This window comes from Dreissena polymorpha, chromosome 6 (genome assembly GCF_020536995.1).
Source record: "Dreissena polymorpha isolate Duluth1 chromosome 6, UMN_Dpol_1.0, whole genome shotgun sequence".
NCBI classification, from domain to species: Eukaryota; Metazoa; Mollusca; class Bivalvia; order Myida; family Dreissenidae; genus Dreissena; species Dreissena polymorpha.
The window spans coordinates 73,651,905-73,667,631 of record NC_068360.1 but is presented as its reverse complement, the minus strand read 5'-3'; the positions used below and the strand labels follow the sequence as shown (position 1 = coordinate 73,667,631).

The 15,727-nt window shown below is 34.4% G+C and overlaps 4 protein-coding genes across 5 annotated transcripts in view; 2 read left to right on the top strand and 2 right to left on the bottom strand.

Moving 5' to 3' along the window:
* The window catches only part of LOC127836555 (tyrosine-protein kinase Fer-like), a 292,136-nt gene that overhangs the window by 24,923 nt on the left and 251,486 nt on the right, over positions 1-15,727 (top strand). The window lies entirely within an intron of this gene.
* Positions 1-15,727, top strand: part of LOC127836561 (uncharacterized) — a 274,313-nt gene that overhangs the window by 60,794 nt on the left and 197,792 nt on the right. The window lies entirely within an intron of this gene.
* LOC127835807 (guanylate cyclase soluble subunit beta-2-like) overlaps positions 1-15,727 on the bottom strand; it is a 296,454-nt gene that overhangs the window by 115,898 nt on the left and 164,829 nt on the right. The gene's annotated exons all lie outside the window — the stretch shown is intronic.
* Positions 6,874-10,179, bottom strand: LOC127836560 (uncharacterized). The gene is made up of 6 exons (XM_052363216.1): positions 10,090-10,179; positions 9,393-9,574; positions 8,414-9,120; positions 8,071-8,181; positions 7,408-7,478; positions 6,874-7,031 (listed from the first exon to the last, which is right to left on the bottom strand). Exons 2-6 carry the CDS (start codon positions 9,445-9,447, stop codon positions 6,989-6,991), a joined length of 987 nt encoding a protein of 328 aa, XP_052219176.1. The 5' UTR covers positions 9,448-9,574; positions 10,090-10,179; the 3' UTR covers positions 6,874-6,988.

Genomic DNA, 15,727 nt, shown 5'->3' with positions numbered 1-15,727 from the left:
CCCTTATTGTACGAGAAAATAATTTAATATATAAATACACAAAGAATGGAAAACATTCCAGTACACAACAGATAAATAAGTAGAAAATACCCGTGTACAAAATGGGACGTTCCCAATTCCAGTGTGGTGCTATTTTTACCATCTTATACTTTACACAGCTCTATGCCTAACGTGAATTAAATAGGAAAGCAAACATAGCAGATTATTCATGAACTGTGCGATATGTGTATGGCTTGTTGTACATTCTTAATATTTAAGTTAAATGTCAAAAGTATATGCTTTGGTTATAAACAATGCACATTACACGAAATAAGGAAAATGTGATCAGTTGACAATTCAGATATGTCGACATACAGTACATGTAGAAAAAATGTGAAATAAGTCGCGTTTATAATAAATCGTCAAAAAAATGGGGAAAATGACGCAATAAGTATGTCATTTTATGACGCCATCAATCAGCTGATTCATTATACGGATGGCGAAAAATTATGTCATGTGACTAGTTTTAAAGGTTGAAGGTCGTATAATTTTAAAGCTTAAGTTTTGTCGACTTTGTTATAAATAAAAAATTACAAAACAAAAATCGTGTAATTTCATATTTTATTTCAACATTTCTTTTGGTGAATATGTCAGATATATGTTTTTTTGCAAAATGTGCACATTTTCTTCTAAAGGGTAACCTTAAAATTCGATCAATGAACCAAACAATATCGACCTAATTTTAGCGCATATCGCATGACGTCATTTAAAAAGTAGTCCGTGCACGCGACAGGTATATTCCACAGTGTTGAATACAAGCAAGTATACCCCACAACGTGTTATACCGTCAATGTCGCGGTGAAAATGGGATAAATAGAAGAGTTACGTTTGCTTCCATATATATATATATATATATATATATATATATATATATATATATATATATATATATATATATATATATATATATATATATATATATATATATATATATATATATATATATATATACTTCCTGAACAAGAATTGCTGTATCTTGTTTCCAGGAGGTAAGAATAACGGGCTGTCTTCTGTCATCATGTCAACAGGGCGTTTGTCGGCATAATGCTTGTAGAGATGCACCGGCTCTCTGTCAGGTTGTTCGGGAACTGCATATGCCCTTGACATGACTTCCCTATGAATAGTAAAAATGTGTGTTGCATGAAAGGTTTTTTTTAATTAAATAATTTTCCACCAAAGGTGAAGTCTACTGTATATTAATACAAAAAGAATTATATTGTTAAATACCCTCTTAAATTCACTCGTGATCATAGAAAATCTGCATTTACACGAGTGGCGAAATTTACTCGTGGCTTCGCCACTCGTGAAAATAATAATTTTATATGATCACTCGTGAAATAAAATCGATATTCTACCGAAACCAACATATATCCTCCATATTTGTTTTATTTTGACTAAAGAACAAATCCATTTATATATTTAATAAACGCTACCAGTTTTATATAAATGATCATTTCAGAGTTTTGTATTCAAAGATAGAAAAATACATTATATCCCTAGGATTGTCACCAGTACGGGTTTTTGTCTGACGCTCAGTTTCAAAGTTGTTAAATTATTCACCAGTTTTAAAATTCACTCCAAGAATGACATCACTCCAGCAGAAGGTGTGCCTTTCCTTGCCAGTTTTCATCTAAAATTGGATTCTACATATAAGCCACAGTGTGTGTAATAGAGCTCTTGGGCTCGATTCTCCCAGGGTTTTCTGCTGCGTACAGAGCTTAGATATGTTCATTTGTTAATGCATGGGCTTGATGCGGCGTATTTCAATAACCTTGTTGTTTCAGAGCTTTTTGCTTACTTTTTTATACTCCCCTCACTTTCGCAAATTCAGGGTCATTTATCAAAGAGTGCTTGTAGTTCATTGACATTCTTCAACGCATGTCGATTGAGCTTACAAATGGCCTCAAAGATGTAGGTTCATACTCTGATCCATCTTTTTTAGTCACATCCAAAACAAAAAACGCAGACCAGAGGGTTCAATTCTAGGGAAGGTATATTCTCAATATTTCTTGCCTCATTTGTGTGATTGTTTAGGACAGTTTTGAAAAGTCTGATGTCAATGTCGGTTTTCTTTCTTGTATTTAAATTTTCGATTTCAAGCAGAATGCTATCCACACTTACAGATCTGAAATTCCTTTTTGGTGTTGATTTTAGATTTTGTTCTTTATCTTCCTGTGTTGGTGTTCCTGTTCCTGCTGTTGGTTCTGCTGATGTGATTTCTTGTGATTTTAAAGCGCTGTCATTATCTTGTTCATAAATTACATTCAAAAAATCATCTAAGTCAAAGATAATTGAGTAAAAGAAGATTTATTTCATTGTTTTCCAATTCATCCATTGTTGTTGATAAGTGTTTAGCAGACGAAATAAATATGTATAAGGGAGGTAAATGTGTGTTTCAGGTGCAAGTAGACTAGTTTTCCTTGAATTAAAATTAAAATTGAGGCTCATCATGGGGTTATTGGGGAAGTAGCGCCGGTATCTAACTGAAACAGTGAAAAATATCGATATTTTACATTGTTATTTTTCACTGTTTAAAACAGTGAAACATTAGTTTTATTTCACTGATATTTCTCTATAAACCACCGGAAAGCATAAAATAAAAACGTATTCCTCCTAAAACTCAAGTTTGAGTCAGACTCAAATAAAAAAATAACTTCTGTGAACCCCAAATTGTAAGCTTATAATTTATAGATTACACTCAAACTTGAGTATGAATATTTACTTGAAAATATTCGAGATACTCAGCCAATAATGCTAACTTCCTGGCACTGAGGTATAAATAGTCGCAATTTAAATGAAGCGCAGGTACGTTCGCGGTTTCTGGTGTATAGAACTTAGCAGAACACAGACAGAACTTATGTGTGACGGATTATTATACGTTAGAATACAAAAACCTTGATGTTCTTTTGAGCGTTTTATACCAAATATATTACTGTTTAAGTCACTATTAGGACCTTATGTCGTATGTGAGTGATGTTTTATTTAATACGATGAACGCAGCACGCAGCAGCCGTTGGTCAAGCTTTAGTTATACAACGAAAAATGTTGTTTTCAACCTTTAAGAATTGGGTCATGGGTGGATGCTGGTGGGTTGTGAACCCTTTGGGAGTAATGTGTGAGATGAAATCTGGATTAACCTAACTTGTAAATTAAAAGACATTGCTAAAATAATGATTTTACACATAAATGTATCAATATAACATATTATATTCTATAATATTTACTTCTGAAGTTCAATGAACTACTTAACATTATGTTATCGACCAAAATTAATAGTTCAAAAATACGCATACCACTAATTATAGAACATGTTGTATACTGTTAGATATAAACGGTCTAATTCACAACCCCACGCGGGCAATGTAATGTATGACACGTAAGACTACACATACTATACACATGCTAAAGTCAGCTATTTCATTACGAAAACAAGGACGTTGTTTCCTTCTCGTCCCACAATTACCACAATTATAGAGAGTGTGGTGTTGCTGTAGCAAGCTGACCATGGGTATTCCACTCCATCCCTCCGTGTAGCCAGAGATGTCAGCTTCCTCAACCTCTCAATGTCGACCTGTAGGATAGTGTGGGACTGGAGCCCAGATACTAGCACCTGACCTGCAGGGGTCACATGTATACTACGTGGCCATCTTAGTCCTGGATCTGCGAAGATAGCCAGGATTGTTCCATCATTTGCCAGGGTGAGGAGCGCGTGCTGAATGAGGATGGTTAAGTACACCTTGTCACCTTTGGTACTCACAGCACACCTCAATTTATATTAAACAGAATTACATCAACACATTGAATTACCGTAAATGTTACAGTATGTAAATATACAATGCAGTGATATGGTTTTACATAAGCTTTCTAATAAATATTAACTTACACACCTTGAATATAAATGCAATCAATCTAGTAATAATACATAGTTAAGGTAGTGCACCTCTAATGGGCACATATCCAAATATAATCTAATTAATTATTTTCTTAATCAGCATCATTTAACTGAACTACATGCAAATTTGCAGGTAGGCTTTCCATGCTTTTTAAAAAAATATACCGATTTTTTCAAAACCACCCCCACGCTCGGCTTTTGTCCAGTTTATTTTCACCCCTGGGGTATATAAAAGTTCCATAATTCATTAAAATTTCCAAATATGGGCATGCAGTTGGTGTGTACAGATGCTGTAAAGGTGTTTAAAGTATAAACAAGATGAAATAAGTATTCTTTTACAGACATTTTTTTTTTTTTAATTTTATCTATGGAAGAGCGCCATGAAATATGAGTGATTTCAGCCAAGTAAAAATTGGGTCGGTTAAAAACAAAGTGTCATAAAATTCAAAATAGTATCATTTAAGTCATATTTAAAACTTAGTTTTTATAGAAACACTATATACAGCTTAAATACCAAGAAATAGACAGATTTACCGTTTACTTTTTGAAATAAAAATAAAATTGCAACATGCATGGTTCATATTTTTTTAGCAGAATAGCACCCAATTTAGCCATAACGTTGTTTTAATTTTTAAAATTGAAGAATGTTTATAAAAATTTCAACATATTTTATGTAAAACTATTGAGTATGAATAAAAGCAGTATTATTAAGCTATCCAAAGAAATTATTTTTAGCATACAAGCATATCTAATTCTATTAACTGTAACTGAAGAGGCTATATCGACAGACGCTGAAGTACCAAAATTTTCACAATTCAAGCCAATATATATTTACTATCTACTTTGACAAAAACTTTTATCAATAACACATATTATAAAGAAATTTCCCTATGTTAGATCAATAAAGTATTACTATATATCCAATTACATTGACTTTCTATATACAGGTATATACATCAGATATAGGTAACATAGAATACAAGTATCAAACATTTTGCTTAAAAAGCAATGATTATCAATGTCATTCCCTCTCTTCTGTTATACTCGACTGTCAAAGTTTTTGGCATTACACAATTATTATCCCCCGCCATAGGCGGAGGGATATTGTTTTGGTATTGTCCGTCCGTCCTTCCGTTCACCCGTCCTTCCGTCTTTCCGTCCGTCCGGGACAATATCTTGGAAGTGCTTTGGCGGATTTCATTGAAACTTGGTATGAGTATATATATGGATAAAAGGAGGATGCAAGCCAAATGACATTGTACACCATCTGATAATAACAGAGTTATGGCCCTTTGTATCTTGAAAAAAATGCTTTTTGTGTGTCCAGAGTATTTAAAGTGTTTGGCGGATTTCATTGAAACTTGGTATAAGTGTCCAAAAGCATATTGGCGAGTGATATTAATTGAACGAATTTGCTTGTTGATTTTCAAAATAAAAAGCTATTTTCGGAACAACATCTTCCAGCACTTTCTTGTTGGATGACACTCTTGGAAGGCCTTCCGAATTGTTCATCTTAAATACGTCTCGAATCGCATCTTCGCCCCCACGACTATGTAATGTTTTGAGATGCACCAGTTGTAATCCCGAACCAGCAATATTTTCAGCAGTTGGTCTTTTAAAAATACCAGCTGACACTAGCGGGCTTAAACTTGGTAAGTTTAATGCCTTTGCGTTGTTGAAGTCCATGTTCATGGACACGGCACGAGGTGAGAAACTGTGAGCCATCAAGTCCCAAGCTGGAAGCTTCACAAACTGGACTAGTTTTCCCAAGGCGACAACATCTGCTATAGCGTTATGAGCATCATATGTCTCACCTAGGAGGGTTGACACGAGATCAACTTGCTTAAGTGATTGCTTTGAATATAACTTTCTAAACACAGACATTGAATCAATAAAAGCACATGTAGATATCTTTTCCAAATTGCCGCCTTTCCTAAGAATGGAAACCAAAATAGGGAAGTCAAATCGTCTCCCATTATGAGCAATAAGACACACATTTCTGAATCTGGATACCCAAGTGATGAATTGCTCAATGCCTGATTTGACTGGAACTGACTTCACAACTTCACCATTAACCGTCATTTCGCCATTGACCATGGCTATCCCTGTAATATCGGAGGCTTCTCTACCAATTTCAATAGTAGGTTTAATATATGTTTGGAACTCTGACCCCGACTCCAATTCCGTGGCAGCAATCTGTGTTATCTGGGGTAACACTCTTCCTTCAACTGGAAATAGTATTGAAAAAAAAAACTATAAAGAAATGTATGAGACAATACGCCACTAGCTCCAGGTCCATTGGGGATGTACAAAACAGTTATTATTTTTTGTGGATTCAACGCTACACTTATACATTTAAAGATCACTTTTTTCCAGTTTGTTCCATCAAATTTAATCACAAGCGGACACTTTGGTAAAACCACTGTTCCGGTAAGACAGCTAGATGACTTCCTCATTTGAAAATTCAACGCCGTGTGAGGGTCAAACCTACATCATCAAGTGCCTAACACATCTAATGTTGCAATTGTAAAGAATAACTTACTCAGACCAGTTGTTTCTAAGTCAAAAGCTATGACTGTTGGCTCCCCGTTGACCTTTACAGGTTTGAAATTTGCCTTTGGTATAGGGTCAGGAATCTTTTCTGTGTCAACATTTTCCTCGTGACCAATGCCTGCAACACAACAAACAATTTGAAGTAAGTGCTTACAATCTGAAGAAATAGGCATCATTGCTAAAGTAATTGATACACATTCTCAGCTAAGTTTATTTCTACTTGGATCGATACGACAGTCCCAAATTGTTCAACATCCTGTAATCGCTAAATATGATACATAAAGATTAAGAAGCTTCATCTAACATCACATATAATTAACGAATAACATAAAATTACAGACAACAGTATTTACCGGACTGATACATGTCTCCTTCCAATGCTTCTTTAGCCCCCTGACTTGTTGTGCGGTCTTTCTTATTTTCAAGTCGCTTTCTTTTTTATAGATGGTTCGCGAGCCTTCGTCCCTTGAGCATGGCGTCTCTTCAAGCACTTGTCTGCGTGGGTTACTGTATGCACTCCCGGAGAGAGACCCAGCTTTTTGTAACCCTATTTTTAAATATTTTTCACTTAAATTAAAAGGTAAACGATTTCATTTTGTTCTTACATGTTTTTAAAAATTTAATGTTATTGAAAATATCACAATTTGGATAATTATACACTCTTCATTCTGAAGAAATACTGCTTTACTTTACAAATGTATCGTCTGGTATAAACTTTAATGAAACAATTTGATGTTCGCTGTGGTAGGTGACCTATTGCGTATCCTGCTCATTGATATTTTATAATAAATGAATTTCAAGTAGTATTTAATATATATATATATATATATATATATATATATATATATATATATATATATATATATATATATATATATATATATGAGAGTCCTTTTCAACTCTAGTAAAAATGTATTACTTACTCATTCAAAGCTTGGACATCAGGCATGTAAAACGAAACAATAACTTGAACAAGAACTGGATAAACAGCAATCTGAAATCAATAAAATTATAAAAACAACATTTTTCAAGCTATGATGCTCACCCTGATTATTAATTGTATAAAACTATTTGATTAAAGACATCTTATACTCCAAACATAGCTAACACACCATTTGCCAAGCTGGAATTACTCCCTATCTTTATAATATAATACTGAATCAAATAAGACAATACAAACTCTCATTGCAGAGTGTCCAGAGTAGATTGAGGATAACATGCTTGTTTTTTATATGAACTGTGAAAACGAATTGTATCAACCAACTATAATAATACACTGTAACAAGTGTTCCGCGGTCGGAGACATATGCCCCCCCCCCCCAAACGTGGCCTTGACCGTGACCTTTGACCTAGTGACCTCAAAATCAATAGGGGTCATCTGCCAGTCATGATAAATGTGCCTAGGAAGTTTCATGATCCTAGGCTAAAGCGTTCTTCTTGAGTTATCATCCGTAAACCATTTGGTGGACGGACCGACAGACGGACCGACAGCCATGTGCAAAACAAAATACCCATTCTTCTTCGAAGGGGGGCATAAAAATAATAACTGAACTTCAACATGTTGAAAACCAACTAAAACAAAGTACCTCGGAGATATAGTGTCTTCCTTCATTGACAAAGGCTGCTGTGGCATGTACACGGTAGTCGAGACTACACGAGTTACCATAGTGGTGGCTTTTGGGTGCTCTCAGTGTGACCTGAAATTGTGACATGTAATTTTATAAAATACTTGACACGTTAACTTGTAGCATTTAATATCAGACAACTACTACACTCCCTTGTTTTACACCTTATGCTTACTAACATGATAATAATATGTAATGATTTTATTCCGCAGTAATATTTGTTATTAATTTTAGAACTTGGGCGTGTACCTATGAGTCTGAGTGTCTGGTTTGTCAGTCATTCAATAAATCAATAACTACTTACCTCTTTATTAGCGTGTTCACACTGCTGACTGGACCCCAGATCAATGTACTGATGCGCATGTGTAGTGTAAGGCTTGAATAAATCTTGAAGTCTCTCACGTAGTGAGTCATCATGAAGGGAAGTCTTGTAGGGCAGACTGCGGTGGATGTATTTTTCTGTTGGGTTTCTTTTGTAGCCACAAAAGCGTGCTTGGCATAGGCTGTGGTCACCGAACTGGTGTGGCACAATTCCTTTCAAATTCTCCTCCATTCCTGTTGCATCTCCTTTATTCTTAGAAAAGGCATACTTCAGACATTTTTCTAGATGAGTAATTGTGGCTTTGCTTATTTTCATACCTTTTTCAGATTTAAGTTTATACAGACTCTTGGTGAAATTTTTAACAACATGATTATTGTCAAAGCGTTTTTTCATTGTTACATTTAGGTCGGATTTTAATTTTGAAATCAGGGTGTTGTCACCATCGCCTTCCAGGTACTCCACTGGTGTTCCCTGTTCTGACAATTCCTTCACCCCTTTCACACCACTAGTGGCCTCCATTGCTCGAGCACTGCCAGTATGATTCCTGACACACCTGTGAGGGCGAACTTTCTGCCCAGGCTTGTTTCGCCGCCACCAGCTGCATACGCCACACAATCTATGGCCGACAATTGCTTTCACCACTTTTTTTTGACGAGCTGACTTGTCCGTCGACATAAAGAACGTGTGTGCTGTAAAATCAAACACATTTACAAATGTAAAAATACTGGAATGCCTCTGTGTAATGTGATTCAAAGGTTATACAAATGATGTGCACATGATGCTGCAAATTGTGCATTGAATCATTTGTAGGAATACAATTAGCATGCCTCGCTTCATTGTATTTTCATTCATACGAATGGGAGTGAATTCATCACGAGCAGGCAACCGGGTAGAACCACCAACCTTTCGTAAGCCACAGAGGTCCCTGACAATACAAACAAAGTTAAGTAATAGTACTTACAGGTCAAAGAGTCGAATCCCTTTTTTTGCCAAGCTGTGTCGACTGCAACAGACATTCCACATCTTGTACGACAAGGGTACTTGGGTAGAAGTCGAACTTTTGCCTTTCTGTCTGGCTTTGAAGACGGCAACTTGTGCTTGTGAGATGGGGGAGATGGAGGCAATCTTGTGTCTGTTGGAGTTCTATCAATAAAATATTTTACTTGTACATGTTATAATGCAGGCAACATTTCACTGAGCTGTAATAAATACCAAGTTTAATCAGTACAGTGTCCGAGTTTTGGCCACTGTGGCTTCCTACACATTTATTCTATCAACAGAATTGTTTAACATTAAAATGTATAACAAATTTACACTTCACTGACCTAAGTGGAGCAAAACACAACCTGTATTATTATTAATTATCAACTTTACTCGTATTAATTTCTATCTACTCTTCTGGACATCTGGAGACATTTACCTATTGAACGTTATAGATTTTGAACTTGAGTAAGAGAAGTAACTGAAGTAACACACTGCGCCCAACGAAACACCAAAGAATAAACAAACACACATAAAAATACATGAATGCACAGTGTATCTCGTGCTTCTCATAATTTTTAAAGACTCAAGTAAGGACAGTCGCTGTAACAACTCCCTGATGTGATCTTTAAATATGAGCGTTAGGAGACAAAATTAAATTTTCAAAGAAATTCTACCTGCTGCTATCTATATTAGGATATGTGTCAGGAATGTTTCTGTTGGTAGTATCATGAACCTCATCCTCCTCAATATCAGTCCAGTCATCATCTTCAATGTCCAGCAGCGTATGTCTATTTATTAAATAAATAAAATATTTAGTAAAACAATCAAACATTACTGCTTGCTAATATGCTGGCTGAAAATAAATACATGTTATAAGTATATAAGAAACTCATTTAAAAGGCTATTTCTGCGGAAAATATATGTTATTACATAAAAACACTATATAAACACTACATTTTAATTTAAAGTTTATTACTTAAGTGCTGGTGAAGAGTTTGGAAAGGGGCACACACCAAGATCTTCTATCAAATCAGTCATACCAGCTTGCACCTCCAATGTCTCCTGATTGGCTACTGCCCTGAAGAGTACACATGTCATTTAAAGTTTCTTGGAGCATTCTAAATTATTTTTTTCACTTTACCAGCCTGAAGATTGATAATATACATCATGATGCACATGTTATTATACATGAATAAAGAAAAAAAAACATCACTGGCTTGACATAAAGTTTTACCAGCATGGCCGTCAATAGTAAAAACAGTCTTAATTTTGATGGCTACTAATAAAAGTCATGATAGTAGGTTCAAAACTCACATGACCTTATATAACTTAATTTATAAACGTTGCTTAGCTTGCCATCTTTAATTAAAACTTAATTTCATCTTTATTTTATGTAATGACTATACAAGTACAGGTAATGAAAATACTCCATTTCATTCCGGTATGCCTCTTCAGCTGCAGTCTGTGTTGATTCTGCCGATACTTGCTCTATGACGTCCCCTGCCCTTTTCTCCATTTTTTTCAAATTTGTGTCCGAAATAGTTTTCAGGTTCAGCGTTGCCAACATGTTGTTTTCCCGTCTAGGACCACCTAGGCTGTCAATCATTGCTGTAAAGAGCAAGGAATAATATTCATTGTCAATGAGTTCAGTTCTGAAATAAAAACGCACTATGTGTATAACCTTATAGACAGCACTAGGACTACTAGTATTTAGCGCCTTTGTAAGACTAAGAGACTTCCAAGCAAGTTGTCGTAAGTAAGTAATATACCGGGAAGGTGATTTTATCCTTAAAAAAGGCGCCCAAATGGCTTCTGTTCATATGACACGCCAATACAGAAACATTTTTCAACCCTTTGCATTCACGGAAATTTGTCGTCTGATAAAATGTCGTCTGCTGAATTTCTAAAATAAGCATTTTCTTCGATTTTTTTCAAAGAATATTATCAGAATAGCAAACCGTTTGGATCCTGATGAGACGCCACGTTCTGTGGCGTCTCATCTGGATCCAAACTGTTTGCAAAGGCCTTCAAAATCCGGTTCCAGCACTGAAAGGGTTAAAATGGATTCATTTATGAGTATTATTACGATATGAAAAACTGTTTACCAGAGCCAAGCTTCGTGTTGACAACAAAACATGGCATTCCTGCTCGACCCTGAGAAGTCGGTTCACAGTAGGTCTTGCCATATGCCGCTGTATTGATATAACCACAGTCATGATTTGTGCATTTTACATATAGGAAACCACTTAAACCTTTCTGTAGTTCTCCTTGTATTGTAAACGTTGTTAATGGCACCGGTCCAAGTCCACATTCTTTACAAAATTGTAAATTTGAGAGAAGAACGTCCCATTCAACAAGTCTCCTCCCGATTTTCCAAGGCTCATTTACACTTTGAGGTATATTATCACTGGTAGAAGAATATCCATGGTCAAGTTTAACGTATTTTGAATCATGTTGGCTCATTGAACGAGTCGAAAATCGTCCTTTTTTGTCCCGTGACATTTCCGTGCAGCCTCGCGAAAACATGATTTATTCGCCCACTTTCGGTTTCGAAGGTCATAATCGCGAAATCACGTTTACATTTTTTTCGGATTTTTCAGATGATATTTGGATCAAAGTCAATAATTATTGTGAAAATACTGTATTATAAAGGAATTACGTAAATATACATCAAAATTTTAAGTTTGAAAAAAATATTATTCATCTCTCGGAAATAACCGATCATTGAAGATCGGCAATGATCGTAAAATAAAACGCGGGAAATCATTAGAGGTGCACTACCTTAAGTGTGACATGTTGGTAGCATGATCGAACAAGGGAGGCAACTCGTGTGCCACAAATTGGCAGTGAACAAAAAGTGGTACTTTATTATCTCGCTTAACATGGGTCTAAATAATGTTTTGAAGTTCTTTTCTAATTGGATTTAACAGTCCGAAATCATCCAATAAAGCAAGTGGAGATATTTATCTTTCAGAACATTCAATGCAATGCCGCATGCAAGCTATTTAGAAAATAAAAAAACGTAAAACAAAGAGTGTGTTTTTTTTCGCGGTAATAGACAGTGTTTCTGGCTGAAATCAATGAAATATTACTGTTAAATCATTCATGTATTAGAATTAAGCAAAAAAGTGGTAGAATATTTGTGTAAAACATACGACTTTTGATTCAAACTTGGTCTGCTACAATTTAACGAGTGGTTACGGAAAAAAAAGATTGTACAGATGCATCGACTTACATATGCAAAACGACAGAATAGCTTTCATATTTCAAGATAGTCAGTCTTGAAATCACCAATTTACCAAATGAGAATAACAATCTTTAATTTATCAACCAGTTATATTCAGTAACACCAAAGTTTTTGGGCGTGTTTTGCGGAAAAAGCGACATATTGTCGGTAATTTCGATAACCACATGGATCATTTCAGCTGACAAATTTTCGTTTCTATGTTTTCCTCAAATATTCTACCACGAAATTATTGTATACCATTACATAGAAGAATAGCGAGTACTCTTTTGTTGATTTTGATGAAGAACACTGTCTATAAATGCTTATAAATACGCCTTAAGGCTCAAGTGCATAAAATATTGAACAATAAATCATATTTCAGTTTATCGTTCTACATTGTATCCGATAGTTTTATCGATTCCAATAGCTCAGTCACTCAATTATATTGGAATGTATGACATTTATCTGATTCAACTTGTATTGCTTATTTTTATCTTGAAACGTCTATTACATAAATGCTTTATATTAATAAAAGTCGTCAATTGGTATATAGATTTGAAAAAAGCTTGAAAAACATTTAGGCTAACATTACGCATTTAATAGAAAATATTCCCTTTCAATCAGTATATTGGTTTTATCAGTCAATAACACTTCATTGAATTATTAAAATGTTTTAAAAAAACATGTAATAATTTCCGATTATATTATTCATGAAACATATAACATATTGATTGGAAGATGTGAACAAATCAAGGTTGCTAGGTTGCCCGCCTAGAATGGTCATGTTGGTATGGAAGTACTTGATATCTTAACTTAATCGCCTTTGGGTGTTGTAAAGACGTGACATATTTAATGAAATGTCTAAAAGTGTAGAAAAACTTTTCATTGAGTAAAATCAAGGCAGCATAACTATTAAATAGCTGAGAAGAACGTGTGCCTAAATAAAAAGGAAAATAGACTATATGCGTGTTGAAAAAAAAAGTAAACATCATTCTGTATGGATTTTCTGATCAGAAGTGGTATTTTTAGTGAGTAGAGGAGATACATTTTCAAGATTAAACAATATAAGTATACATGTTTTGGAGAAGATGTGCATGCCATCCAGAAGTATCATAGTACCCTAGCTGCTACTAGGCAAAAATATTAATGCTTCCCCTTAAAAAACGCATTAAATGTTGATCCTGATGGGGTTGAGGTGTTAGAAATCTGCATTTCATATCGACATTATCCTCAGACAATGGATTCTGGTTGTGTTCAAAGGACATATCTTCCAATTATCACCACAACTTCTTCCTATTTGCATAGATTGTAGCTCACTTCTTTTAACGTGACTTGTTGTTACAAGTTTAAATAGATCTACATGTATATCTACTTGTTACCCTTTCAACACTACAGTAAGTTGTAATCTATTATTGTTTGATGTTTGAGAAACAATTAGTGTATTAGATTGAATATAAGTAAGGTTTCCACTCAACACGTTACGATGCCGTTATAGACATGCAGATAGTATTATTGAAAAGAATTCCCATGGTTTGACTTGAGAATAAGTGGATTGTTACACTTTTAAATGTGTACTCTGTTCCATAGTGTTTTAAAATTTAGTTCTCTGTTATAAAGATAATAAAGTTAAATTTAGTTCTCTGACATTGAGATAAAACAGTAAAATATCAAAGACAAACAGACCAAAGTCTTATATTTTCGTATCTTGTTATTTGTCTAGATATGCTTTAAATCTCACCACAGTTTTTATAGGATTTATACGTTGTCCGGGGAGGTTTTTATGTATCATATCCGGGCATTCAGCTAAAAAAATGCTAGCTGGTACCAGTTTTGGGTAAAAAACAACATTTTTTGAAAGATGTTACCCCTTGTTGCCAAAAAATCGAGGAAAATTTTTATTGTAACCTTTTAAATCAAACATAACATGCTTTATTTAACCCTAGATATTATATATGCACTCATTTGTCATCAATAACATATGTCTTTAAACAAGTATTGTTTCATGCTCCTTATAGTACATGTCTTTTGTTAGAAAATTTATAACATTATTTATATAGTTCGTAACCCCTTGTTGCCAATACATTCATACAAAATATAATGTTAAAAAAATCCATTAAAACCTAAAGAAAATGCTTTCTTAAACCTAAAATATTACCCCTGCAAGCATTTTACATCAATTATTTATGTTTGAAAAAATTATTTATTCAAGCTAATAATGAAGATTCGGTATCAGTTTATTGTGTACACGTTTGCTATTTTTAAATAAGACTTCCAAATGAAGTGTGGTTCAATAACACCGATGGAAACAATTGCACAGTACAATTAATATGTACTTCATTTGAAAAAGTGTGCCAACTGATACCAAGTTATAACAGATTTCCATTACATGATGATGTACAATAATATTGTTACGATAGTGAACTAGACAAAGCTGACCTGTTTATAAATGCACACATATAATATTAGGACTGTAGCCGTGTTTGTATCTGCATCCACTTGATTTTCACAGATCGAACAAAAACAATCCTTAACCTCATCGGATGCTATCGCAGGAGAAGACATTTTGATAACAAACCCAAACTTTAAACTAAAATTCAATTCAATTCGAAATTTCACTGAATCTCTGTAAATACAAATAATACATGACCCGAAAATGACACAATTTAAATGTTTGTGTATTTAATCAGTCCAGCAATCACAATTTCCGTATACATATACATATCAAAGTGAAGCAATCAAGTATTTCGAACTGAACAAAACCAACTCAACTGTCAAATGACATTCAGTGCTCAGATAACAGTTAACAGTGATTTTATGAAACTATCATTTGATACTTCGGACACGTGAGTATTAGATAATGTAACAACAGATGAATACGCACAACCAAATGCAGTGAGTTTAAGTGCCTACTGATAAAAGGGCTTCACTTAACGTACAATCTATAAAGCATGTTTCAAGTGAAGGACACCACTTGTCTATTTATCACACATTTAAATTGTTATTATAAGTCATTTAAATACTTTTACACTCTTTTATTATCAGAATATTATAACATGTAAACTATTAAAGGCAGTGACAAGGTTATT

Coding starts and splice junctions, on each gene's coding strand:
- LOC127836560 (XM_052363216.1), bottom strand. CDS start 9,447: ATGTCTGTTGCAGTCGACACAGCTTGGCAAAAAAAGGGATTCGACTCT. Junction 9,121..9,392: donor GGGATTCGACTCTTTGACCT/GTAAGTACTATT, acceptor TTGATTTTACAG/CACACACGTTCTTTATGTCG. Junction 7,479..8,070: donor GAAGACACTATATCTCCGAG/GTACTTTGTTTT, acceptor TATTGATTTCAG/ATTGCTGTTTATCCAGTTCT.